General features: G+C 52.6%; 12 protein-coding genes across 12 annotated transcripts; 6 read left to right on the top strand and 6 right to left on the bottom strand.

The window, feature by feature from the left end:
• Positions 1–157: 157 nt before the first annotated feature.
• On the bottom strand, positions 158–1,203 carry LTS14_002547 (uncharacterized protein; the record flags this gene model as incomplete). Its single annotated transcript, XM_064835253.1, has 2 exons — positions 158–636; positions 690–1,203. The coding sequence occupies 2 exons, from the start codon at positions 1,201–1,203 to the stop codon at positions 158–160; spliced, it is 993 nt and encodes a 330-aa protein (XP_064697188.1).
• Positions 1,204–3,256: 2,053 nt separating this feature from the next.
• On the top strand, positions 3,257–4,180 carry LTS14_002546 (uncharacterized protein; the record flags this gene model as incomplete). The annotated part of the gene is made up of 1 exon (XM_064835252.1): positions 3,257–4,180. The coding sequence occupies one exon, from the start codon at positions 3,257–3,259 to the stop codon at positions 4,178–4,180; it is 924 nt and encodes a 307-aa protein (XP_064697187.1).
• Positions 4,181–4,619: 439 nt separating this feature from the next.
• On the bottom strand, positions 4,620–6,311 carry SDS23 (cell separation during budding; the record flags this gene model as incomplete). The annotated part of the gene is made up of 2 exons (XM_064835251.1): positions 4,620–5,255; positions 5,364–6,311. The coding sequence occupies 2 exons, from the start codon at positions 6,309–6,311 to the stop codon at positions 4,620–4,622; spliced, it is 1,584 nt and encodes a 527-aa protein (XP_064697186.1).
• An 832-nt stretch (positions 6,312–7,143) lies between these two features.
• LTS14_002544 (uncharacterized protein) lies at positions 7,144–7,818 on the top strand (the record flags this gene model as incomplete). The annotated part of the gene is made up of 1 exon (XM_064835250.1): positions 7,144–7,818. The coding sequence occupies one exon, from the start codon at positions 7,144–7,146 to the stop codon at positions 7,816–7,818; it is 675 nt and encodes a 224-aa protein (XP_064697185.1).
• Positions 7,819–8,552: 734 nt separating this feature from the next.
• LTS14_002543 (uncharacterized protein) lies at positions 8,553–9,412 on the top strand (the record flags this gene model as incomplete). The annotated part of the gene is made up of 3 exons (XM_064835249.1): positions 8,553–8,873; positions 8,930–8,946; positions 9,004–9,412. The coding sequence occupies 3 exons, from the start codon at positions 8,553–8,555 to the stop codon at positions 9,410–9,412; spliced, it is 747 nt and encodes a 248-aa protein (XP_064697184.1).
• A 316-nt stretch (positions 9,413–9,728) lies between these two features.
• On the bottom strand, positions 9,729–10,964 carry LTS14_002542 (uncharacterized protein; the record flags this gene model as incomplete). The annotated part of the gene is made up of 3 exons (XM_064835248.1): positions 9,729–10,401; positions 10,448–10,747; positions 10,798–10,964. 3 exons carry the CDS (start codon positions 10,962–10,964, stop codon positions 9,729–9,731), a joined length of 1,140 nt encoding a protein of 379 aa, XP_064697183.1.
• Positions 10,965–11,368: 404 nt separating this feature from the next.
• LTS14_002541 (uncharacterized protein) lies at positions 11,369–13,182 on the top strand (the record flags this gene model as incomplete). Its single annotated transcript, XM_064835247.1, has 6 exons — positions 11,369–11,641; positions 11,668–12,053; positions 12,111–12,476; positions 12,530–12,740; positions 12,771–12,882; positions 12,941–13,182. The coding sequence occupies 6 exons, from the start codon at positions 11,369–11,371 to the stop codon at positions 13,180–13,182; spliced, it is 1,590 nt and encodes a 529-aa protein (XP_064697182.1).
• Positions 13,183–14,871: 1,689 nt separating this feature from the next.
• Positions 14,872–15,925, bottom strand: MAM33 (Mitochondrial acidic protein mam33; the record flags this gene model as incomplete). Its single annotated transcript, XM_064835246.1, has 2 exons — positions 14,872–15,180; positions 15,248–15,925. The coding sequence occupies 2 exons, from the start codon at positions 15,923–15,925 to the stop codon at positions 14,872–14,874; spliced, it is 987 nt and encodes a 328-aa protein (XP_064697181.1).
• Positions 15,926–16,200: 275 nt separating this feature from the next.
• On the top strand, positions 16,201–17,145 carry LTS14_002539 (uncharacterized protein; the record flags this gene model as incomplete). The annotated part of the gene is made up of 1 exon (XM_064835245.1): positions 16,201–17,145. One exon carries the CDS (start codon positions 16,201–16,203, stop codon positions 17,143–17,145), a length of 945 nt encoding a protein of 314 aa, XP_064697180.1.
• A 662-nt stretch (positions 17,146–17,807) lies between these two features.
• SRO7 (Lethal(2) giant larvae sro7) lies at positions 17,808–20,926 on the bottom strand (the record flags this gene model as incomplete). Its single annotated transcript, XM_064835244.1, has 2 exons — positions 17,808–17,833; positions 17,911–20,926. The coding sequence occupies 2 exons, from the start codon at positions 20,924–20,926 to the stop codon at positions 17,808–17,810; spliced, it is 3,042 nt and encodes a 1,013-aa protein (XP_064697179.1).
• Positions 20,927–23,496: 2,570 nt separating this feature from the next.
• Positions 23,497–24,594, bottom strand: LTS14_002537 (uncharacterized protein; the record flags this gene model as incomplete). Its single annotated transcript, XM_064835243.1, has 2 exons — positions 23,497–24,403; positions 24,440–24,594. The coding sequence occupies 2 exons, from the start codon at positions 24,592–24,594 to the stop codon at positions 23,497–23,499; spliced, it is 1,062 nt and encodes a 353-aa protein (XP_064697178.1).
• A 308-nt stretch (positions 24,595–24,902) lies between these two features.
• On the top strand, positions 24,903–25,649 carry LTS14_002536 (uncharacterized protein; the record flags this gene model as incomplete). The annotated part of the gene is made up of 3 exons (XM_064835242.1): positions 24,903–25,038; positions 25,115–25,558; positions 25,624–25,649. 3 exons carry the CDS (start codon positions 24,903–24,905, stop codon positions 25,647–25,649), a joined length of 606 nt encoding a protein of 201 aa, XP_064697177.1.
• Between the last annotated feature and the right edge of the window lie 165 nt (positions 25,650–25,814).

Raw genomic sequence — 25,814 nt, 5'->3', positions numbered from 1 at the left:
ATTCCGAGCGAGTGAAAGGCCTGGAAGGAATGTGAATCAAGGCTTCTTATCCATTAGCTGGACTTATATGTTCACAGGCTCTCAAAGGTAGATTGTCCTACAGCCTTCGTGAAACTTGATCATCCGGGTAGACTGTGATTGCATTTGACATCTCTGCCTACCCTAGCTCATACAGCGATCCGCGTGGTTGTGTTGGGTGTGGTGCCAATGGCCACTCCGCTGGGTATCCCCTTGGTTCGTGTACATGCTGCAAAGCATATTTCTCTGGTCCTGATCCTTTGAACAATTGTGTTGTGCTGGGGCTGGTCGAAGAAGGCGAATGGTGTTCCGGCTCTCCCTCGAGTTCTTTCATCTCGCTCACTGTACGCATATGCTTCATACTAAACTCTTCTCGCTCGCATCGATCGTCGGGGCCGTTGACACGCCTGATCGATCCCATACGACTGTGTTGACTGTTGTGAGAGCCAAGGGAGCGAACATTACTGATTGCTCGCGAGGTGGTATTGTTCAAGTATTTCCTGAAAAGCACTCTCATCGTTGGTAGAGAAGCGCACACTACACCTAATTGTAGCTCGCACTGAGACCAGGCCGTCGCATTGAATATGTTCCAGCTCACATCTCCGGTGTGTCCAACCCCTAGAGTGCATTGTTAGCATCTTTCATAGTAGCAGCGTCAGGAAGCGTCTTACGGTACAGGTAGTACGTCCTGACAGCGCCTGCGGCAACGACCACGAGGCCTATCGAAAAAAGTCCGTTGAGCGCGAGCTTCTGCGCTCTAGGCAGGTCGAATCGTCTGGTCATCATGCAGGGCAAGACCACAGCGTAGAAATCGCTGATAATGGCAAATATACCAGCCAGCAGGTTGACTATGGTCGTGTCGACACAATTATATGGGCGAGTGTATGTAGGCTTAAAGGACCTCCAGTATGCTTCTGTTGGGCTGCAATTGAAGATGAGCAGGAACAGAAAGGCGAGGGTCCAAAGTGCGGTGAATACTATAGCTCCAATGACTGCGAACTTCCAGACCTTGGCGTATGTGTCTTTGACCAGTCGACGATAGAAGAGCAACACCGAAATCTTGGTGCAACCTTGACAAATAAGGAACGAGAGTTCGGCAATAAAGCTGAGCTGAGCGATAGTCTCGAATTTGTCGAGTGGCAGATCCCACGTATGGCGGCCCAAATGTGCCTGCAGGGAGAACATGAAGCTGGTTGTGGTAAAAGTCGTTATGGCAAGCCAGGCAACGAAGATGAAGGCCTGTTATATCATCATTAATCTTGCCATTGCGCTGGCCTTCAAAATCTTACATCATCGAAGCCTAACTCGCCAGCCTGTCTACTAGCACGAAGCCATAAACGCAGGAAGACCATGATAGTGCTGCACGCGAACAGTGTCCCAGCATAGGCGGGCATCCACGTCCGCTCGACTGGGTCGACATAGTTGCTTCACAATTGTTAGGGGCCGCATGTTCATCATTGCGTGTATACAGTCACTCACTGTTGCCATAAATTAGTCTGACGTTTGCGACCTTTCGAAGTACGGCCACTCTTACCGGGGCTGGCCAGGAAGCAATCTGAGCCGGTGTGATTGATATTATGTTGCCAGGCATGATTGAAGGAAGAAGATAGGAATGCGGCGTGGCTGTCCCAGCATCACATTACCGATGAGTAGAACAAGTGGGCATGACTGAGAATGTGCAGTTAAGCCGATGGACGAACGGTCCACAAGTGTCGTGGGCGTTGGCCAAATCTTGTAGCTTGCGAGTACTCCCAGTACCAGAATGGAAGGCTGCGGTCATGACTATCTGGGTGAAGGTGAAGGCAATCCTGGGTGCGGTGATAGCCCCGGGGCCTGCAAAGCGCGATTCAGGACCCATAGCAAGGATGACTTCGCTTACACTGGAGGGCACCTAGAATTCGCAGGCATGCGATTGTACTACTGAGCTCTGACCCGATTTTGGGCTTTATTCGACCGGCCTTGATAACCGACGGCGAGAAGCGCAAATGCGAAAGAATCCTCGATTCTGGTATTCGACGCGGTCGCATCGCCACAGTATGTCAATGGTGTCCAGCGTAGATGGTGGTCAACGCGACAGTGGAAGAACGCGGCGATACGAGACGGTTCCCAAGCACGACTAGCAATCGACGCATCCGTGTTCGCCATGTCGAAAAGAAGGCTGGGGAGTGAGTGATTGCCGTGTGCATCCCAGCTACCGAACACGCCAAACGAACCGCGTGTAGTGATCTTCATGATTCCCTTCCCGCCTGTTCGCTTGCGTGAGGGGCGAAACGTTGACATGTCGCAAGCCCATGTCGTGGTCGTGGGTCGAGCTCCCGGAACTATTCAGGGCGTTGCTGTTGGCTTGTTGTCCCGCGATGCGGCGTAGAACGACGTTAGTCATGGGTGTAAGACTACAGTTATCCCTTGTACCTGCATGACTAGCGTCTTTCTAGGATGACCTGGCAGAGCAAGTCGTGGTGTCAATTGTCGAAGCATTGGTATAGCTAACGACCTTCCTTCCTTGCCCAGGAAACAGCAGACGACAGTCCGGCCAATAATCTCATCAGCAGATCGGCATACCTATGGACAGTAGCCGCAGCAACCAGATGCAAGATGAACGATTGAGGCCTTCAGCCCAAGGCATGCCTGCATTTCAAGATGGTCGGCACAATCTCGTTGATACTGAGCAAAATGTCGGGTACCGTCCTCAGTCATCTCCTCAGTCATCGCAACGCACGACTGCGAAGAAACTTTGGTCTGGGACGTATTGAATTTATGCCAGCGGTGCCGGCGTGATGTGTTCGATTTGCTTAACACTACTGTGCTCCTAGGTGAAGGATATATGGTGATCGCTCCGGCTCGGAGACACCAAAGTCTGCAGCCAACAAAGAAGAAGAGTAGCGGCTTTGCATGATTTCCGCGTTACTCTGCCAGTCAACGTGAGCACTGCGGTAGGATATAGCTATATCGCCGTCACGCGGACCTTACAGCGACCCTAAGTCCGGCGAGCTGAACCTTCTAACCAGCGCTTGAGCCTATTGGCTTATGTATCTCTGATGTCCATCGTTGAAGTCTGCTAGATCGATCTCGTTACCCTCACAAATATCACATCACGGTCCTCGGGTTTAAGTATCACCCGACGACCAAGACGTAAAAAAGGATTTGTGCTGCCTTACTCAACTTGAATTCGACCTTCAAACAGCACCTGCGTACCCTCAATCGTACTCAATATCCCAAGAACAGCATTACAACCATCATGGCCACCGTCATCGTCTTCGGTCCAACAGGAAACATTGGCTCCGTCGCCGCCCGTACAGCTGAGAAGCATGGCGCGAAAGTGTTCCTCGCAATGCGTGACACGCAAAAGGCCATAGCAGGCTTGAGCTCCGAGCACGAGAAGTCGGGCAAGTTCGAAAGGATCCAGGCCGATATGTCCAAGCCAGAAACCGTAGCGGAAGCAGTGAAGAAGTCGGGAGCCAGACGGGCCTTCATGTACCTTACCCACGGCTCCAGCGATCACCAGAAGTCATCTCTCGAGGCTCTAAAGTCCGCAGGCATCGACTTCGTGGTCTTCCTCAGCAGTTCCACCATCTTCACGGAGCCGCGGGAGGTTCCCCAGAAGGACATGATCCCTTATATGCACGCTCAGGTTGAGATCAATCTAGATGAAGTCTTTGGTGCCTCGAACTGGGCTGCTGTGCGGCCCGGTGGATTCGCCACCAACATCCTGCGTTACAAAGCCGACATCGCCAAGGGGGAGAGCAGACAATTTGGGCAAAGCTTCAAAATCGACCTGGTCACTCCCATTGACATGGGAGAAGTCGCCGGCACAATCCTTGCCAACGGCCCGGAGAACGGACAGCATCTGGTCTACGTGTACGGTCCGCAGGTCTCGTCTCAAGGCGAAGCTACGAAGACAGCAGGCCGCGTTTTGGGCAAGGATGTCAAGCTCACGGACATGGATGCGAGTGAGGCGGTGGAGACGATGGCAGCGATGTTTCACTCACGTCCACTGGCTGAGTACATGGTCAATGCGTATAGTGAGGATCCAGATGCGAGCTTCAAGCGAAGGTGTCAGCACTATGATGAGGGCGTGAAGAATGTGGAATTGTACACTGGTAGGCCAGCGACGAAATTCGAGGACTGGGTGGAGGCGAACAAGGAGCTCTTTGCTGTCTAGGTTTATTCAGTAGATCGACGTGGAAGACGACGCCCGAATTGTGTCCGCGGGTCAGGCTAGCATGTCCGCGTAGATAGCAAATGCAGCCGGCCATCATCAGCATAGGCAGTGGCAGAGTGATCTCACAGTGTTTCAGTTGACGCCGTAGAGAATACTTCCCAGTAGCGAGAGTGAGGCAGCGACTGACCAAGGTCTTGCATCAATATTACAACGCCGTCTTCAGCAGCACAGAGTGCTCGGTACAATGCGGCTTACTCTAACTAGAAAGCAGGACCAGATCCAACAGGTAAGGGAACGCATGTCGTCTCATACCTTCAACGCCAACGCTCTATGTATGTGCATAATTCGTAACCACGACTGCCCTCGCTGCCTCATCTATATCTCGAATACTGGCTAGTAACAACTCTGTGTCTCCACAAGACGGGTTACTCAGACGTGCTCACCGCCTACTCGACGTGCTCGAACTCCGTCCAAGTTCCGTACTGCCTCGTATGATCTCGCCACTTGCCCGCATACTGTCGATGTTGGGCCTTGAACTGGAGGAGCTGCTCCTTCGTCTTCGTTTCCGCATCTCCTCCGGATCGCCAGGTGATAGGCCGCTTGCTCGAGCGAAAAGATTCAAGACGTCTGTGAGACTTACGACACCCATCAGCCTGCCGCTCATCGTCGCGCCAGTGATCTGTGAAGCATTGACCGACATGCCGCCACCCATAGAGCCGTGTAGAGGACCGGAGCTGAGCTCGCTTCCGGCTGCGTTTCGTGGCGGCGAAGCAAGATGTGCTGATGGTGCGGGGAGGTGCATAGTTGAGGCTGGATTGAAAGGCGGTGCTGTCGCATGTATGCCTGGCGAAGGCGGTACACTTGTCGATGGCGAGGGTGCGTCAACGATCCACATCCTGTGAGAGCGAGTCGCACATAGCTTGGCTACAGTGTGGGCTAGTGTACTGAACGGAGTAACGTGGAAGACGGGGTATGAGTCCTTGCCATCCCACAAGCCACGCTCTGACAAAATGACGGAGATAAAGTGTATGCAGGACTGTGATAGTAGCGGTATCGAGGACGTATCGGTGAGCAGCTGCGGGACGTCAGTATGGTATACCTGAACAATCAAAAGCTTGTGCCAATACATTCGGATGCGAACTTGAACAGACACAAGAAGTAGGAGTGTATGTGCTTGACTTACCCTGACATCAACATGGCTGATATTGCCCACGACATTCTGGTGACTGTCCAGTATTGGTATAGATGTGATACCCTCGTCGTGCATCAGACGCAGCGCATCTGACAAAGGTTTGTCGCCATTGATCGCCAGCATGTGCTTGCCTCCAAGCTCCAGCTCTTTCAACGATCGAGCATACAGTTGCTCAGTTGATGTGAAATTCTGATGGTTCTCCCAGAAGAATCGTACCAGCCTGAGCTGACTCAGTACCCCTATTGCCTCACTTGTGCCATCCTTGTTAATCACAACTCGGTGGCTGCCACCACCTAGCACTTCCACCGCCCGTGTCAAGTCAGCAGTATGTGGGAGAAATGCTGGCTCCTCCCGCGCGCCAAGGTGATCGTTCAAATCACTTAGCGGTATAGCCTCGCCACTTCTTGCTCGGTCTGCCAATTGCTGCGCCTGCTCGTCCGGCTGCGATAGTCCGAGTACCAGTAGTAGATAAGCATTGAGATCGGAGTAATCGAAGGCACCGATTGCAGTTCTTGTCTTCCGAGACTCTCGCATCAGGACAACATTCGGTGCACCGGATCTGATCAATAGTTTCGTCGTGTCTTCGATGCTCGTATCCAACTCCACGAACCTGACTTCGCTAGGATCGATTATCTCACCGACCTGCACCATCCGCCAATCACGCCCTCGGAACTTTGCTTCCTCACCATTGTGCTTCGGTGGCGGGTTCATGAGTAGGTCGGTCAGTGCCTGACCCGAGAAGGACTGTGTTCGTTGTGCACGAGGAGAGGGAGGATAGTTGCGGAGATTGTCTGCGAAGCTGGAGCGGTGTGACACGGCTGGCGAGGGTTGTAATGAGGACTCTTTGCTTCTCGGCGACTGTAGAGGTGTCCCGCCTGGAGACGCTGTCTTGATATTGGTCGGCTTGGTAGCACCTGCCGCAGATGGCTTTTGTGCCATTGCAGCATGCGGAAGGTGCAATGCTCCCTCCACCCCTTCTTTCTTTCTTTCACTCACTGGTAGCTCAATCCGCCGGGTTGAGTGAATGATGATCAACAGCTGGTAAAGAGGCTGTCGCACGCTTCTCTATACTCCGCCAACGCCACACGGTTCATGCCTTGCACAATCGTAGTCTGGTAGTAATGTCGAGCATCTCAGTGCTAAGCGGTCTTCAGCGGCATCGTCAGAGTATGCCAAGAACAACCCCACTAAACAGATCTGCGCGAGACCTGCAGCAAAGGGCAAGCGCCGGTGATGGATCCGAAACTCTATCCCACGACGAAAAGCCCTCGGTGCCGCATCCGGTCGTACCGCGCATGTATGCGGCGTTGTGCGAGTGTTTGGGAAGCAACACGTGAACGACAGTACATTGCTAGGCAAGTCACTGGTACTGCGACATCATAGCAGTAATGATTGGTGTTCGTGCATGGCGTGATGCGGCTGCACTGTAAGCAGATACTGTACCGCTCCGCTAGACGTCCGTGCTTGCTGTGGTTGTGAGTCAATGGGGCTGATTACCAAGAACCGAGGCCACTGTTTCTTTGAAAGCATTTACATATAGCGGTGTCGGAAGTAAGAATGGTTGCCATTCCACAGTGATCTCAGTCTCCTCATCTACGTTTCATCCGCTGTTCCTCGACTCCAACTCACTTTGCGAAGGATTAGAAGCTGGGAGGTGCAGCTGGGCGCCCTGCCATCACATTTCACTGCTAAAACACATCACCGACCACCCCAGCTATCAAGCTACATTATTTCTTACCAGATACGAAACACAACTGAACGATTCATCACAATGTCTCTCAAAGAAGCCTACAGTCTCGCACACACAGCTCAATGCAGGCTTCAAATTGCGGCTTCTCGTCCCGAGCGCAATTTGAGGTTCGTGGTTGGGCATCTCATGCACTACGAGCACTTGCGATTGCGAATAGTTGAGATCGAGCACGACATAAGCAAATCCGAGCGAGCACAAGCAGTCGCATTCAAAGGCACTGGTCATGTGGGTGGCAGCAGTCTCCGACATAAGCCTTCTACTGGCCAGCTAGGAAGACGGTCGCCACCGCCTCCAGTACGTGTGACTGAAGATGAGGTGGAAGGCGACGACGACGACTTCGATGCTGGTGTTGACGACGATGACGAGGACGCTGGTCTCGGACTGATGCGTTTCCCTTCCGGTACTGCGCGTCCACCACAACCGCCACCAGAGCTCGAACCAGATGACGGGGAGGATGAGGACGAGGACGAGCCTGTCTCGCCCGAGGAGCCAGACCAAGCAACCATAGAAGCTGCTATCAGAGGCCAGGAAAGCGCAGACCTGGCCAAGATGTACGAGGGCGTGCGAAGATGTCCATGTCACGGGAAGACTGATTCGCCCTCGATAACGAGGATGTGGGAGTTACCGGCTAGTGAGCAGAACGGAAAGAACCCAGGCGTGACCTTTGCTGTGGCTGAAGTAGCTGTGACTGCTTAGTCGACATGATGGTAATATGAATCATGATCAAAGGTGGAGTGAGAAAGCCGAAGCAATATTGAGGCCAGTATGTACTTAGCATTGAGATACCCATCAAACTCCACTTTCTACAGCCAAGATTACCTGCCCACGATCACTTCCTCACGACATTTTCTGTGCAGAACCAAAGACGAGAACAGGATTATTCTTCCTTCCGCATCGAGGCCATCTCCACAATGTACTGTGAATGCTGCACGGATCATCTCGTGAGCATCTGAACGGTAAGGAGTTCTCCTCTTCGCTTGCGTTTTATGAAGCACGATGATCCACGTCCTGCTCCTGGTGAGACGGAAGAATTTTGTCCAAAACTTCAACAACCGTTGGTTAGGCAATCGGCTGTGCTTGCCATAGCCTAACATCTCGCCTACTCTCCACCATTCATCCTTGCTGTTCATGAACTTGAAACCCGTTGTGGCGCACGGCGCAGGTTGCGCGCTTCCACGGACATGCAGATGCCACAAGGTCCACGACAGCTCATCATCCATGTGGAGCGGGCGAGACTCCGCCGTCTCGACTGACGAGAGACAAGGCGAGCTGTAGATATATGTAGGAAGACTCTGCACTCTGGCATTTCGAGTAGGACAATACCACTTTCATTCTTTTGACAAGCAGATCCAGCACTTCTACACACTACACTGTCCTTCCAAAACTCACCAGAGTCACTCGTTATACACAACAACAGCAGGTCTGCAAACATGTTCTCCAAGCTCAACAGCCTCCTCACCACGGCGCTGGCGCTCGTTCCGGTGGCTACTTTTGCCGCTGTCATTCCAGAGATGACGATGGATGAGCGCTATCTCGTCCGCCGTGATCTCAACGTTGGCCAGGGCACCCGTTATGGAGCGGGATGCACAGAGGAGGACTGCTGGCAGGGTGGTGCTTGTGCTTTCACCGACTATACCCTGCCCGCCAGCGTCGATGGCTCGACTTGTGTCTCCGAGGCGATCTGGAATAGCTCGGCACAGTGTGGTGGATGTATCTCTGTCTCGTACAAGGGCAAGAAGATCACGGTCATGGTATGCAAAGCATCGTCTGAGAAGCAGGTCGTCAATATACTGATTACTTCGTACAGGTCACGAACAAGACTGGGTACAACGAGCCCGTACTAAAGTGACAACATGAATCATCCTGCTAACTCCATAATAGTGGCGACAAGAACCACCTCGACATGACCCCCGATACCTGGCAGAAACTCACCGGCATCGCTCCAGGCGGTGGGTCCGGGGGCGTAGACGGTATCCAGTGGGAGTTCGTCCAGTGCCCAATCACCAATCCCCTTCACATCCACGTCCACGGCGGAGGCTCTCGATACTGGCCTGCGGCCACTGTCGAGAACGGCAGTCGTCGCACAACAAAGCTCGAATTCTCCGACGACCAAGGCCAGTCCTGGGTGCAGACTACGCGTAACACGAACAACTATTTTGCGGCTCCTAGCGCACTCAAATCCAGCAGTGTCTGGGTAAGGGTCACGAGCTATACCGGCACTACCGTTGTCGTCAAGAATGTGGATCTCACCAGCGGTAAGGTGACGGTCGGGACGGCCAACTATGTTTAGAATACACTGAACGTTGACTGGATCTGGCCGTAATTTGATGCGGGTAATGTGGTGGAGCTGTACTATCTTCCTGTGTATTTATATTACTATCTGTTGACTTGCTGTTTGCACGATCATCAGAGTGACTTGGTCATGATCTGCACATCCTTCAAGCCAGTCCTCGAGCTTGAGCATGCTCTCGCTACTCAATCTGCCCTCGCTCGCCGTTCGCAAGATTGGGGCAGGTGTCAGCCGGCAGGTTCTTCACTCCCCCTTTCAACGGCGTCCAGGCACGACGCAGGTATCTAGCAAGTCTCACCATATCAGGAGAAAGGCTTCAGATGAATATCCGCAACACCTCGCCAAGCATCATCATAGCCATGGCCTGACCGTACGGCATGCTGGTCAAGGGTACATCTCGATAATGCTGCAGATCATGCCCCATGGCTGTTCCGAAGCTGACTTCTTGCAGCTCACCCTGCTCATCTATGCGCTGCAACACAGCCTTCGCCGCCTTGATGGCCACGGCCTCGTATCTTCGGTTGAGGTATCGCTTCCTGACAGCCTTGAGCATACCATACGCAAAACCTGCTGTGGCGGATGCCTCCTGATAGCCGCATTGGTCTTCTGGCTCGGCTAAAAGAGTATGCCACATCCCATTCTCTGCTTGCAGACGTTCGAGTGCTTGACATTGCGCGTCCAATGTGTCGATAAGATGTATCCGTAAAGCATCACAAGGCGAAAGCTCCAACAGTTCGATGAAATCCGGGATCACTATCGTCAACCAGCTGTTTCCACGAGCCCATCGCGCTTTCGCAAAGTTATGACCAATGCCTCCTGGACTGGCTGTATCGAATTTCCAGCCGTGGTAGAACAGACCAGAGGTAGGATCGAATAAGTACTTGAAATGCAGCATGAACTGATGCTTGGCAGACTCGATGTAATGTGGTCGACCAAGGATCTTGCCGATTCTCGCCAGTGGCATGACGGTCATCATCAATGTGTCGTCCCTGGACCACATCAGTAAGGTCGTCGTCACAACGTGAGTCTTCTCACCATAGCTCATTCTCGTTGTACGAAGCATATGTAACGTGCTGCATACCACCGAAAGGTGTTCTCTGAAGATCATACATAGCCCACTCCGCCCAAGCATCAAGCCATGGGAGGTATGAGCTATCCTTAGTCTTCTCATAAAGGTACGCCAGCGTCAGAAACGGACTCATGGTGTTGATATTCTTCGTCGTCCCCATAGCAAGCTGATTCTTGAACCAGTCTTGGATCACTTCATGTGCTTTAGAAGAGCCAGTGAGCTCATGATACTGCCAGAGACCATACAACCCAATGCCGTGAGTCCATCTTGTGAATGGTCAGCGTGTTCAAAGCACCTAATTCACGGCACGACTCACTCCCAATCATTCCATCCTTTTGTATCGATCACACGACCATCATCAAGTCGAAGTAAGAATTTGCCGGATGTATCTATTATGTGGACAAGGTTATTGATCAGAAGGTCGATCTTGGCATGAATCTGGGCAGCTTGGAGGTCGTGTACAACGATAGCTTGTTGAGGCATCGTCAATGGGACAGACAATGTTCTAGGCTTCCTTCTAGCACTCCAGAAAATGATGCATACCACTGTTCGCATCAAGTGGTCGACCACAGCTATGTCGACAACATGTCTCGGTATGTCTTATGCCGAGCGCCGAAGCAGACCTGTACGCCAAGAAGGAAGGATGCACTCTCCACACCTTCCGACCAACCTCCATCTTCTCGTAAGGTTGGCACCCCATGGATTAGCATTAGGTTGTAGCATTGCGATGGAGAAACTTGGCTGTACATGGCAGCTTCTCCACCAATGCGAGACAAGCTTGGCTCTCCAACATCCTTATCAGTCCGCCATGTCTCGAGAGTCATGCCAGAGGTATTGCTGCTCCCTTGCCTTGCGCGCCATACTACACTTCCCTCCTATGACTCAGAATGGCCAATATTGAGAAGGATATGGGCGTCGCTATGAACCCAATCAGCACGGCAACCCATGGCAAAGCCGTACAGGCGGTCGAGATCGAAAGAGTAACCTCACCAGACGAGCTCAAGAAAGACCATCAAGATTACGCCAGACTGGACGCAGAAGTGGCCAAATATGCCAACGCTCAGCGGATCAAGATCTCAATCTCCGAGAACAAGCGACTGCGAGGCATGATCAACAGAAGAGTCCTCGTTGTCATGGGACGCAAGATCCACCCAGCAGATGTGTATGCCACTGACGCTGCCCCCAGGTCTTCACGTACTTCTTGCAGGCTTTAGATAAAGGGACGATGTCTTTCGCCAGTATAATGAACATTCGACAGGATCTTCATCTGCTGAATGGTCAGAAGTATTCATGGCTCACGACCTGCATCTACATCGCCATTCTCATCGTGGAGTACCCTATCAATCGCCTGATCGCTAGACTGCCCATTGCGAAGATGCTGGGCACAGCTGTCATCCTCTGGGGTACCACACTGGCTCTACACGCCGTTTGTAAGGACTTCGCTGGCTTGGTCACGGTGAGGACACTACTAGGTATCTTCGAAGCCGTTTGCCAGCCATCGTTCGTGGTGCTCTCGTCCATGTGGTACAAGCGGTCTGAGCAGCTGCTGATCGTGTCGTTGTGGTACTGCATGTGAGTGACTGGGGTTATGCGCTCCCCATAGTTATCACATCGCTGACAGGGTCTCAGGAACGGTATGCAGCAAATCGTCGGAGGTCTCCTGGCCTACTGCTTCACACTCATCCAGCACGGCCCATTGAAGTCCTGGCAGGCCATCTTCATCACCTATGGCTGCTTCTCAGTGCTCTGGGGTTGCTTCGTGCTATGGTGGATGCCTGACTCGCCTATGCGAGCGAAGTGCTTCTCGGAAGAGGACAAGCATCTCATGGTCGAGCGAGTACGATCGAACCAGACCGGCCTGCAGAACAAGCATTTCCGTCCTGAACAGGTCAAAGAGGCATTGATGGATCCACAGATCTGGTGTTACTGCTTGATCCAGATCTCCACCACTCTGCCAACGAGTGGCCTCGGAGCTTTCTATGCTATCATAATCAAGTAAGTTCTCCTGGGATCTGTGCCATGCCCGCACAGCTCTGACATCTAGGCAGAGATTTCGGGTTCACTACGCTTCAGACCCAGCTCCTTGCCATGGTACTCGGCGTCTACATCATCATCGTTCTCTTCAGCTCCACCTGGCTTGTCCGAAAGACCGGGCAGAACATTCTTATCATGGCGGTATATGTGCTGCCGTCGATCATCGGCACGGTCGTCCTGCTCACTGTCGCCAACACGTCCAAGGCCACGAAAGCCGGTCTACTGGTAAGCTACTACATCGTTCTTTCATTCTAGGCCGCCCAGACCTTAGGCATGAGCATGCTGAGTCGTAACGTAGCTGGACAGACGAAGAAGTCTGTGGCGGTAGCTGCCAACTTCGTGGCGTGGGCGACTGGGAATGCTATTGGTAGGTTGCTGTAGACGCTCTCCCAGCCCATTCGCGCTAACGAAGGCGTCCCAATCAGGTCCACAAGTCTTCCTGACATGGAATGCGCCGCGATACTTCATAGCCTTCTCCACGCACATGGGATGTTATGCGCTTCTCCTGGTCGTCCTGGCTGTGCTGCGCTGGCACCTAAAACATCAGAACGATAAACGTGATGCTATCGCTGCTGCTGGTGTCGAGCAAGCGAAAGACGAGCGCTACCTGCATGCTTTCGAGGATCTCACGGACATGCAGAATGTCAACTTCCGGTATATGTATTGATCGCCTCAACAGCACAGTCCTGTCCGAAGCTTCGACGAACACATGAAAGGCTGATTGGTCCACTCTCTGCGAGAATGTCGCTATAGTCTCGGTTCCATTGCTCAGCAGCCGGCATGGACTTCTGCTAAAGCACGGGATTGCTTCCCACGATGAGGCCCTTGCTGGGGTCCTTGAGGCCTGAGGAAGAAGGGATGCCGATCCGGGTGAAGCCCTCGCGTCAAGAGCTTGACGCTGGGCCGCCCTTTGAAAGACTTCTTGCGGCTGCTCAGTGCACACGATACTGAACATCCTCAAGCGCGGCCAGTGAAGATGCTTGCTGATGGTGCACAATGGTCTGGAGGTTCCAACGAGATCCTGTGGCTCGTTGTCTTGCCGCCAGCTACCAGCATCGCCACATGCAAGCCGCGCGTGTCCAGCGTGAAGCCTGCGAGCTACCACCATGGGTCGCACCTTCCCATCTCACCCAGATAAACCACGTAAACGAAAACGGCAGCACCTCGGCCACTCCTTTGCAACCACTATAGCCATAGACCTTTTCTCAGACCACCAAGCACACCAGCCGGCGTGGTCTAGGGGATACGACTCTGCCATTCTCGAGTCTCGTTCTCGTGTATCTCAGCAGAGACGCTGGTTCGAATCCAGCCGCTGGCAACGACCCCCTTTGTGGGGTTCACAGTCATAATTCAGGGGAAGTAGCATAAATGGCCTAATGCAGCTGCCACCGCGCACAAATGATTCGTTGGGTGGGGCAACGCTTTCATTGCGGGCATGAAGTGGTCTGGGTTAGAAGCCCACGTTCGGGCATTCCATTGCTGGGCGGATCGGGGATTGCGGCAGGAATGTCAGTTCGAATCTGATCTTCTTCATCTTGTTCCTTTTTGTTTTTGTTTTTGGGGCTTTTTGGCGGCTTTTTGCCGGAGCGCTATGAGTGGATCCATAGAATCGGGTGGTTGGCACGGAGTAGGTCCTTGAGGGTGTACGGCTGTGGAGGTCGGGAGAACCGTACTGCCTGCTCCGCAGTCATCGTCCCTTGTCCTTGCGATCATGAGAGATGGCAGAGGACGAAGAGAGGAGCATAGCAGCATCCTTCGCACCTCCGATCCCAAAATTCATTGGCGTGTGATCTCCGGCTGCGCCTGGAGGCCGTGAAGCGGGCAGACACTTTGTCCTGAGCAAATTAGTCACCCCCATAAGCTCCGCATGTATTAATCGGTAAGATGCTCGCTTGTTACTACTATGTGACAGGCGGGTTCACGCAGCATGGCACAGCTGTGAATGTTTTGGTTCGAGTCCAGCTGCGGCTCTACTGATTCCCGGTCGTTTCTTTTTGCTACCAGTAGGGAAGGCACGCCAATGCATCTGTCACATTATGTCCATCCGGAGCCTTGGATGCTTTGGAGTCAGGGCCGAACGACAATGATGGTAGTGTTGATAACGGAGGCCCGGGACAAGGGGGTGATTGTAAGAGGAGATTCCAAATATAGATATACCTTATACACAGCCCTGAACAAATCCCGCATAATCGTCTCACTCACAGCTCGCTTCAACGCCACACAGTCCGGATCAGCATTATTTGCCCCACTCCGTGAACGTCGTGCACGTTCATGCTACAACCACCACCCCATCCCTCGCCACCTGAATCGAGCCATCTCAGATCCACGGTCAGCTTCTATAACTCCTCGCATTCCTTTACTCCACAAACCCCCTCACCCGTCCCAACCACCCGAGATACTCCTTCTGCTCCTTGACATCAATATACTCCGGCACGAACAACGCCAGATGCGTGTTGATGCCGCGCACATCCAGGTATTGCTCTAGTAGACTTTGCACCTCCTCGTCCAGTTGCTGGAAGGGAGGGCCAGTGTAGAGGTTCGGTGTATCGAGCCGAATGAGCTCGGAGGCGGAAAGGCCGTTGGTGTGTTTGCTGTCGGGGACGTGGGTGACGGATTGGATGTTGAACATGCCTGTGTCGGCTATGAGGTTGATGCGGAGGGCACCCTAAATAATTTCAAGGTTAGCATACATAAAAAGGTGAGTTTGGGTGGAGGGGTGTGAAAGACCGTACCTTGCCCTTTCGCTGGATCAAAACATTTACATTCGCCGGGAAAGCCGGCTGGTCATCTTCATTCTCCTGCCCCTCCATCTCCTCCTCACTCCGCAACTCCTCCCTATCAGCCGGCGCGATGGAATCCTGCGGCGCAACCTTGAAGTTGCCTCCGCTCGTCTTGCCCTGATTGATCGCACCTTTCGTATTCGCACCCCCGGATTGTGCCGAGACATCCTCATCATCCATCACCACCTCGTCCATCTCCTCGCCCTCGTTCATCTCCATCGGCGTGTTGAAGTCCACGGGGCTGAAGGAGACGGTGATTTCTTCATCCTCGTAGCTTCGAGTGAGGAGGACTTCTTGGTTGTGGTCTAGATCGTGGAGGTTCCAGTGCGGGTTTTGGGAGAGGAAGTTTTGGATGTTCTCGTCGCTGGAGGCGGGGGTGGCACTGTCTTCGGTTTCAAGCGCGTATTCGGAGGAGAGTTTTGCGGCGAGTTCTTGGCTGGCGTCGTCGCGGAGTTTGTGCGATATTGAGAAAAGGCGGAAAGAGGAGTGTTGGGATTGCTGTGGGCGGAGTGTTCGGGGTGTTCGGAGTGTGATTTGGAGGGAGGGTCTGATGAAGCTGGATTTGGGAGTGGACGAGGCAATGCGAGAGGCTGTTCGAGGCGCCGCTCGGGCGAGATTGCGGAGGGACATGATTGTGGGAGTGGTAGATAGGTGATGTAATCGTCGAGGGGTCAAGAGATGGCAAGGTAATGGCAGTAAAGATTAGTTGACGTCTGTCTATCATCGCATCTCCTGCAATAATGTCGCGCTAAGAAAAGCTCTCCGCACGGGCCTCCATCATGACAACCGATCGCGCTTGCTGAATGAAAGTAACAAAAGTCCGAGTCCAACGTCACTCAAGTTAGACGACGAGCGTTCCACACCTCACCACTTCACCCATTCCACCCACTCCACCACCGCCAGCCATGTCCTCCTCCCGACCCACCGTCCCCAACATCGGCATTTCCGTCCCCTCCACCTCCTCCACCTCCACACAAACCAAAAAAGACAAACCATCCCCCCTCCGCTCCATCCTCGCCGGCAGCACCGCCGGAGCAGTAGAGATCGCAATCACCTACCCCGCCGAATTCGCCAAGACCCGCACCCAACTGAACCAACGCCTCCCCACCGCGCAGAAACTCCCCTGGCCTCCCTTCGGCGCGCAATGGTATGCCGGATGCACCACCCTGATCATCGGGAATAGCTTGAAAGCCGGGGTGAGGTTCGTGGCGTTTGATCAGTATAAGAGCATGTTATCTGATGCCGAGGGGACAATCAGTGGACCCATGACTGTGGTGTCGGGCTTTCTTGCGGGAGCGACTGAGAGTTTGGTGGCCGTCACGCCGTTTGAGAGTGTCAAGACACAGATTATTGATGATCGGAAACGGGCTCAGCCGCGGATGAAGGGATTCTTGCACGCGACGGGACTTATAGCGCGAGAACAGGGAATCCGAGGCTTCTTCAAGGGTTTCCTGCCTACGACGGCCAGGCAAGCGGCCAACAGTGCTGTGCGGTTCTCCTCATATACTTCGTTGAAGCAAGCCGCACAGTCATACGTCACACCAGGGGAGAAACTTAGCACGGCTGCCACATTCGCTATTGGAGGTGTGGCGGGGATCATCACTGTTTATGCTACACAACCCATCGACACGGTCAAGACGCGGATGCAGAGCATAGACGCCAAGAGGTTGTACAAGAACTCCTTCGATTGCTTCATGCAGATTTGGAGGCAAGAGGGTGTACTGAAGCTGTGGTCAGGAGCGGTGCCGAGGTTGGGAAGGTTGGTGTTCAGTGGAGGGATTGTGTTTGCGATGTATGAGAAGAGCATGGAATTGTTCGATCAGGTCGACCCGGAGAAGAAATATGTATGATGGGAGGTAGCTTTGCACTTGCATTCTCCGCATGCCAACGGAACGCGTCTCGAAGATCGGCAGACGGGGCAGTGGAGAAGTGGTCTTGGTCATTGACCAACGAGACACGAATGGCTTTATGATCATTCATGCTACTGCCAGCCATCGTCCGCCAAGACTCCGAGCGCCTGGCCTCGCCTACATCTACACTTCGCAGGCACCAGTGTAACTCCCGAAGACGGCCTGGACTGGCTCTCATGGCTTGCACGTTCCAAATACCACCATCTCATGATTTGCGTATTTCGACTACATCATCCTATGCCAAGAAGTCCAACAGTGACCGGATCTGTCAAGACAAACACAGTCTATCACCGAAGCCTTCAGCCCCTGGCGTCCTTTGTCTACACCCGTATTCCGATCGTAGCAGGTATGATGGTCGGATCAAAGCGCTATGAGCATACGTCAGCAGCTTATATTCGTCGGACAGCGGCGCTTCGACATTTCCAGGAGGCGAGAATGGCAAGAGATATGGCGAGCTCTAGCCGCGTGTCGAGGAAGTGCGCCCGTGCGGGACCAACAAGCGTGTTCAGGAACGTAATGATCCTCTGTGAAAGGCCACAGTCGACTTGGATAGTGATGATCGCGGCAAATTGCAAGCATACAGCCAAGCCGGCCCAGCCGGATCAAAAGCCAAACTTGGCCTTCAGGACTGTGCACAAACAAGTGAATTAGCATGCAGATCCCAGAAAAGACCAATCAGCCGGACAGATAGATTGCGCCACTCACCAGAGGTAGCGACCCCCCTCTTCTGCTTATTGACATACTTGTTCACATCCTCCATCCACCCGGCACTATTCGCCTCCAGATTTTCCACTCCATCCCCCACCAATCCCAACTTCTCCGTGCGTTCCTGAACCTGTCGCTGCATGTACGCCCAGTAAGTCTCCTGGTCTGTGCCCGCCGCCCCAGCAGCCCCAGGCGGCACAGCAGCTTTCCCACCTGCTCTGCCTGCTTTCCGAGCTGTCTCGGCCTCGAGAGCCTGTTGCTGCAGCATCCGTTTACTTACTGGTCGGCCTGGGCCAGAGATCAGGAGGGTGAGGTCAGAGGGAGTGATGTATTGTGTCCCTGTTACCCAAGCTACTGTACTTATCGTCGGTCTTGGAGGAATCAAGGCGGAGGGATTGAAGAGTTTATCCCCGTTCAACCTAGCCGCATGATCGTCCCCTACCCCCCAGACATTCAGCAGGGCTAGTTCCGAGGGTCCGGTGAAGCCTAGGATATGTCCAGTAGGCGTTATGACCGCTTCGCTGAAACGCCGCACATTTAGAGTATTGCTGATGTTGACGGCGGCTATCTCGCGTAAAGCGGGGATACTGTAGGCGCGCGCGTAGCCGTCGCCGAAGAGGGCGACGAGGGCGTAGCCGCTGTCTTGGTAGCGGCAGATGGAGGCAGAGTCGCAGAAGTAGGAGTCGAAGGATTTGTGGGCGCCTTTGGAGGTGGCAGGGCGGAAGATGTGGATGCTTGTGGTCGTTACTACGAGGAGGACGCCGTTGAGGCGGAGGCCGGTGCGGAGGCCCGAAACGGTTTGTTGGGTTGCGGAGGCAGGTTTGCCTGTGTCGGCATTTAGGGGGGAGATGTGGAGGATGCGGTTGCCGCTGTCTAAGGTCAGGGAGCCGGCGTATTGGACTGTGTACCTTCCGCTTGGATCGGGGACGATTTTAAAGGTGGCTAGATGGCCGAGATTCGTGCCAATGTGGAGGAGGATACTGCTGTAGTCGTCTCCGTCAAGCGTCATCACGCTGAATTCTATATGTGTGGCCCATTCGGGCTTTACGCCTGCACTGCTGTTGCCTCGTCCGCGAAGGCTGCCTTTGCCGCTGGATTTGCTAAAGTCGGATACTGAGGCGGAGTAGATTATTGCTGGGCCTCGCATGTCGATGACGGAAATACTGCCACCTTCGAACCCTGCTGCTAGGAAGCCTACTTCGCTCATGCGGATGGCTGTTACGGGACCGTCTTGTTGAGCTAGGAGGGTGGTTGGGATCAGGCCTTCTGATAGTGCTGGCTCGATGCGGTCGCTGACGTTCGTCAATTGACCGGGTTGATTGGGTCGAGGTGCAGGCGGTTCTCGACCGGCATGACTGTTGTTGCCCCATCTGAAGACGACGAGCTCTCCACTCCGCAAGCCGAGTGCCAGCTCACCACTTGCACCAGCCAAACTCGTCTTCGTCACATCCACCTCACCGAAGCGACCAACAGCTCTCGCCACATCGACTTGCAGCAGCATTCCATTTTCCACTTCGTCACCATGACCAGTGTCCCAGAGCCGGATCGTGCCATCTGCATGTATAGTCTGTATGATATTCCTGCTTTCGTAACGTCGTAACGACCGTAATGATTCTGCACCACCACGCAGGACGGGCGGACCTTGCTGTCTTCTTTCCGTCATGCCCAGCCATCGTTCTCTGCTTGTCTGTGCGACGTTGATGGACTTCAAGAATGGGTGGACGAATGTCAAGGACGGATGTAACTGGTTTGTAGGACTGATTGGCATGCCAGACGGGAATGACAAAGTCAAAAGTTCTCCAGAGGACAGCAGAGCAATCACCGCCAGGGGATCGTGAGCACCAGCAAAATGGGGAGATGCACGTGGAATCAAGCAGAAATCAATCACTTCAGCGCCGGGAGGTGTAGGTAGTATGCGTTGTCGTTTAGGTGACTCGCAGTACTGCGAGAAGGCTTCCCATGTACTCGTCGCATACACAGGCGTTCGGCCCATCTCGAAAAGTGTCAGACCCTTAGACGGAGATTGTGTAGACTGGCCTCCAGCAATCAAGATAGCAGTATCTTCAGGATCCTGATTAGCACACCATACTATACGAAACAGAGGCTCCTTGACTGCCATAGTCGGTACTCCTCTCCCTGAGCTCATCGGCCGAACGACAGGCGCACCAGGAGTAGCCACGTTCGTATCTGTGACCGTCCTCGCCATGATCATGCGACCGTCCTTCAGCGTATCCCAGAACACGAGGGAACTGTCTTCATGGCCGGTAATAATAAATGTGCCGGTCGGATGCCATGCAGCTTGTGTGAGTCGCGGTCGTCTGAACGTCGCCATCAAAGCCGGATCCCCATCGCCACCTGGAGCACCTTTGGGTATCTCATACTGGAAGTGCCGAAGTGCTTTCGCAAGCTTGAAGCTATATATCACGGCGCCATGCGTGTAGCCGACAAGAAGACTGCCGATATCACGAGGATGAAAGTGCAAGCTCACGATCGTCGAGATCTTTGTCCTAGGATCGAGTCCCATCCACAAATTCGGTATCCTGAAAGGTGCCAAAGTCTCTCGATCAAGATCGTAGGCAAGAATCTCACCGGTCTGCATACCGAGCAAAGCATAGTCGAGCATAGGATCCGTACATAGTACCGTCACAATACCAGGGGGACTATGACTCGACAGCAACTTCTTGAGCTCCAGGGAGTAGACAGCGATGTCATGTTTGCTGTCCAGACACACAAGCTTATCGGCCACGAACTGAAGAGACTTGACACCAGCACCTTGTCGAGGTAGAGGGAACGTTGCCTGCACCCGCTGTTGGCCGAAGATGTAGATCTGGCCTGGCGCGAATTCTGAGCTTTTTGTGCCAACCGCTAGGAGTGATTGCACCGGATCGTAGGCTAGTGTTGATATTTGTGAGTTAATCCCAAAACGAGCTAGGTCGTCAGGGTTGAAGTTGTCTGGTGCTATGCCTGCCGACAAGTCGTTCTGGATGCCCGATTGCTTGCCTCGGAGGAAAGCCATTTTGCTCGCTGAAGTGCGGTCTTACGGTCAGTCTTTTGCCTAATTCTGGGGCCTTTGTCCATTTGCTTCATGCGATGTTGAAAGAAAGCGGGTCAGCCCATTCACAAGCCAATGTTGAATACTTGGCCAACTAGAACGTGATGTATGGGACTAGAACGGGTAAGTACTCCGCTAAACCGGACTTCTTCTACGGGGACCGCCACAAACTCGATAGCTAATTAAACTAGATTATACTCTATTTCTCCCTTGAAGGTATTACTAGCAAATAATAACGCTTTCAAATAACGTATTATATCTTGATAGTAAAGCTTAAACCTAGATATACTCTAAGCTAATCTTAGTACTACTAGAGAATAAAAACCTAGATAGGATCTTTTCTAACTTCTCTAAGTTTACTAAGTAAGTAAAAGATATCTATAGACTAAGTTATAACTAGTAGATTAAGATTTAAAATATCTAATAAGTTATATTAAAGGTATTATATATCTATAGTATAAAAGAGTTAAAGCTAATTAGATAAGTAATACTTATAAAGAGGTTAGATAAGTAACTACTCTAAGATTAGATCTTTAAGCTAGTTGGTAACTTAGAATAAATATAAACTATCTATATAAAATAGAGTCTATCTATATATTAACGTATAAATATCTATTATAGAGATAGCCTATATAGCTTAGTATAGGCTAAAAGCCTATAAACGATATACGACCCTACTATAAAGTAGCTTCTATCGTTAGGCTAATAGTATTTACTATTAGTACGCTCTATATACTATAAGATATCTTTACTCTGGGTAGTTCTATATTAACAAATAAACTAGATGTTAGATAACGTATATTATTATATATTTAAAAAAGCTATACACAAATATCTACCAGGAGGCGCCTATAAGCGTCTATACTTTCGTTACAAGGTATACCAAACATACGCTAAAGGGCGCGTAGATATCCGTCGAAAGGCGTATGATCATACTTCGGAACGTGTATATGGAAAGATGCGCAAGACATGAGTCGAAGGCACGCAAATGTCTTCTAGTCCATCTAGCCAACAGTCGTCGAAAGAAGAAGAGATCTCCATATACGCACGCAATCAGTCCGGGTACGGCGACCAAACTCGGCGACCAAGCTTCTATATCTATGTACCAAGCAAACGCATGACAATGCCGACACAACAAGCGTCGTGCGTCGTATGTACCACTTCAACACTCCAATGCTTCATTGTCCGCAGCGATGGTTAATACTATGTGTTGCAACATTCATGTTCCAGCAAATGTCGATCGGCAGTACCACGGCATCAGTGGGTTATGCATGGACGTGCTTGATCTGGTGGGACCCAAATGTCATGTAGTACGAGACATACGAGGAAGCTACTAACTGATTCAGTAACAGATCGTGGCGCAAGTTGTGCACAATGACATCTGCGAATTGCGCCTTACCTGCCGAGCATTCTATGAGTCCTCGAGTCGTATCCTTTTTCGAGCAGTCCACATTCGTTACGCCTTCCACGAACCACGAAATTGGAAGTCCGCGAGCAATTTGACATGCATCGCCCGTAGTCCGGTAGCAAGATATGTGAGGCAGCTGACGCTCCAACCAGGAACCAAAGGTCACCGGACAGCCTCGCTGCATACCGATATATTGGAATTCAGCCGGGCGTTTCCAATGGACGTCGTAGCATTCGATCAGCTTCATACGTTACGAGTGCAAGCCTATGCCGAACCAAGGGCTTGGCATCACTCAAGAAACTATTTGGACGCAGCCCGCGCCGACTTTACCAGCGCCATTGGGAGGACTCTGAATTCTCTTGCGCATACCTGCCTAACGACGCTCGAGCTAAATATGTCAGTAGCCCACGATTTTTTGAATTTGGCACTGAATGTGCCGCAAGCTCTCCCAAGCATTCAGGTTGTCAGTCTAGGGATCCTCGATCAAAGTGGCGAGGGTGGCAGCGCGTACGTGTTCGAAGAAGCTAGTGCAATACAGATAGCTCACCCTAATGCCGCCTCTGCTATCGCGCTTATCGCCTTTATACGCCAGTTCCCTAATCTGAGAGCTCTCACAGTCAAGGCGACGCACAATCTGGATATGGACGAGCTGGTGCACTTGCCTTTACGCCATATGCAGCGCCTGCATCTTCGCCGTGTGACCTTCTCCTCAGTCTGTCTAATACATAGACTCACTCTTTGTCAGGACCTTGGCAATCTGGTCCTCGACGAATGCAATCTCCGTTCTGGGGATTGGGGAGCCGTATTCGATAGCCTTTGTAAACATTGCTCACTGACTACAATACGTCTCAACGAGCTTGGCTACGCCAGCAGGCCACATCATTTTTCGCTGTCCCGGCCACGTCCTTGTTTTGGATCAGGCCTACAAGACATGAGCGCCACGGATAGGCAGTCACTTGAAGGCGTGCGTGCACGACTCGGTCCCAGATGCGTCGCGTTCTAATCCGTCGCCCCGAGCATGAGATCCGATCACGCGTGGACGGGTGCAGTGCGAAATCGGCTTCACGGTCTCCAGACGCTTCCGCTAGAATGCCATATGTGGCCACCGTGCGCCATTGTTGTACAATCAATGCGCCGCACTCGTGCAATCTAGAGGTGTACTATTCTGTGCTGGCGGCTTCGTCTTGACGGCTGTGGCGAACAGGATGAGAAGAGTCGCGAGTCCCTTCAACACTCCAGAGATGATAATGGCCTTTGGCGATCCTATACCAGCCCTTGCATACGCGCCTGCGAAGCTTCCCGCTACAAGCACAAACAGAAACAGTGCGCGGCGGTTCCTGGAACGATTCCTCCATAACAGGAGATTTTCATCGATGATAAAATCGACCCAAGCAGCTGTTGCCATCGCAGTGGTAATTTCGGGTATCTGGAAGGCTCGCGCTGCTGCGACCTGCGAACCGGACGCCGTAGCAATCAGCGCCAGCGCAGCGCGAGGCCAAACTCCACTCTCGTTGGCGCCGTGCCCGAATTGAATCCACGCTGCACCTAGCACCATCATGGTCTGCGCAAGACCCACAGTAAACTGCCATACACGCCGTCTCCTCCCAAACACGAGGCCTAGATGGCCAGTCGCAAGAGCGCCGAGGAGGAAGGCACCAAGGCTTGCGCCTACATTGGCGGGATCGAACAGCTCGCCGACGCCGCCTGCAAGGGCAACAGCGAGGACGACCGTGTTGCCGGTTTGATTGGATGCGAAGCAGCGGAAGTCAGGGTAGGAGATCGAGTCTTGGATGCCCGTGGCGAAGGTCAAGATCAGCAGCTGAGCCTCTATTAGACTGTCGGCGCGAATAGGACTAGCCCAGTAGCGTTGGACCGTGAGAAGACGCCCGGATCGGGTGATGTCTTGATGAGCTGTTGTGACTGGACCGGTGGAACCTCTGCTGGTATAGGTAGGTAGTCGTTGTGCTCCATGGTTGGTGACCGCAATAGGATGATCGAGGTCGGTCATGGACGACAGGTCTGGTGTGATCAGGCTAGATAGCTCCTTTACCCGACGCTTCGTCTCCTACTTCTCAAGATCCTCACTTGCAGACTGTATTATGATGGTCAATCTATTGTAGCAAGGACTAAGGATGCTACCAATTTCTCTCTGTTGAGGTCGCATGACCAGGTCGCCGATTGCTGCAAGAAGCAACGCTTGGCTCAGGTGGCGATGATGGCCCATCTTTATTGTGGCGGAAACTAGGAACGTTGCCAAAGTTGCACTGCTCGAGGTCGCCGACCGAGTCGCCGATTGCTGCAATAAGCAATGTTCGGCTTAGGCGGCGATACAGTGCATACATATACCTTCCATGCACCGAGAAGCGGAGCATACTGTAGCTCTGCAGTCGGCGACCTTTTGGTCTCGTCGGTCCTGAGCTCAAAACCTCTTCGCAGGCTTATAGAGTTGTTAAGTACGATCAGTCCGTGACGACTTTGAATTTACTTTTTCTACACACCGGAATTCTTCCGCCACGGGTCGAAGCTAACGTTATGAACGACTCGCAGTATGCACCCTTTCGTAGCATCCATGAATTCTTGACCGCGGTGCACATCTATGCCGACGAGGCAAAGGCGGGCAAGACGCGATACGTGGAGGCAACCCACTACTGCGCACACGTCCGCAAAGGTGAGACGCAGCAGGCCAGCAACTGTGAATGAATTATCAATTGAGTATGCGAAGCGGCTAACATGGAGCGAAACAGATCTAAGGCAATGCCTCATCTACGACTCGCACGAGCAAAATGCCAAGCTTATCGGCGTCGAGTACATGGTGCCCAAGGAGGTGTACGAGACGTTCGATGCAGAGGAGCAGAAGCTGTGGCACTCGCATGAGTACGAGGTCCAGTCAGGCATGCTGATTTGTCCGAAGCCGGACGCCTTCACCGACGATGAATGGGAGGCTGCGGAGCTGCAGGCCATGAAGGAAATCATCAATCTTTACGGCAAGACCTGGCACTTCTGGCAGGTGGATGCGGATCATCAGTATCCCCTCGGCACCCCAGTGCTCATGGGCTCGGTGACGTCGGCGGAGCAACTCGATCTGGGCGCTGCTTGCGTGAGACGCAACGAGGTCTTTGGTGTGGACCATGTGCGTAAGGCTGAAGCGCGCAAGGCGCTGCAGGCGCTCGGCTCGGGCGACCATCCTCGTAAGGCACCTGGGTTTATTGCCTGCGCTAAGTCTTGGAAGCATGCTAACGTGACTGGTGTCCAGACGCAAACAGCTGGTGGAAGCAATAGGGAACGGCTTATACACACAGACGTTTATATATATTTAGACCATCACGTAGAACATACAATGCGAATACATAGCCCATACCATCCCAATAATATGGATCCAAACATTGTTCACATTCGATACATATAGCCGACCATATACATCGCGCTAAGGCACCTGCTTTACGC

Source organism: Recurvomyces mirabilis (genome assembly GCF_035927965.1).
Source record: "Recurvomyces mirabilis strain CCFEE 5264 chromosome Unknown scaffold_5, whole genome shotgun sequence".
Lineage (NCBI taxonomy): Eukaryota > Fungi > Ascomycota > Dothideomycetes > Mycosphaerellales > Teratosphaeriaceae > Recurvomyces > Recurvomyces mirabilis.
The sequence above is the reverse complement of the archived record's forward strand: the minus strand, read 5'-3'. Positions and strand labels throughout refer to the sequence as shown.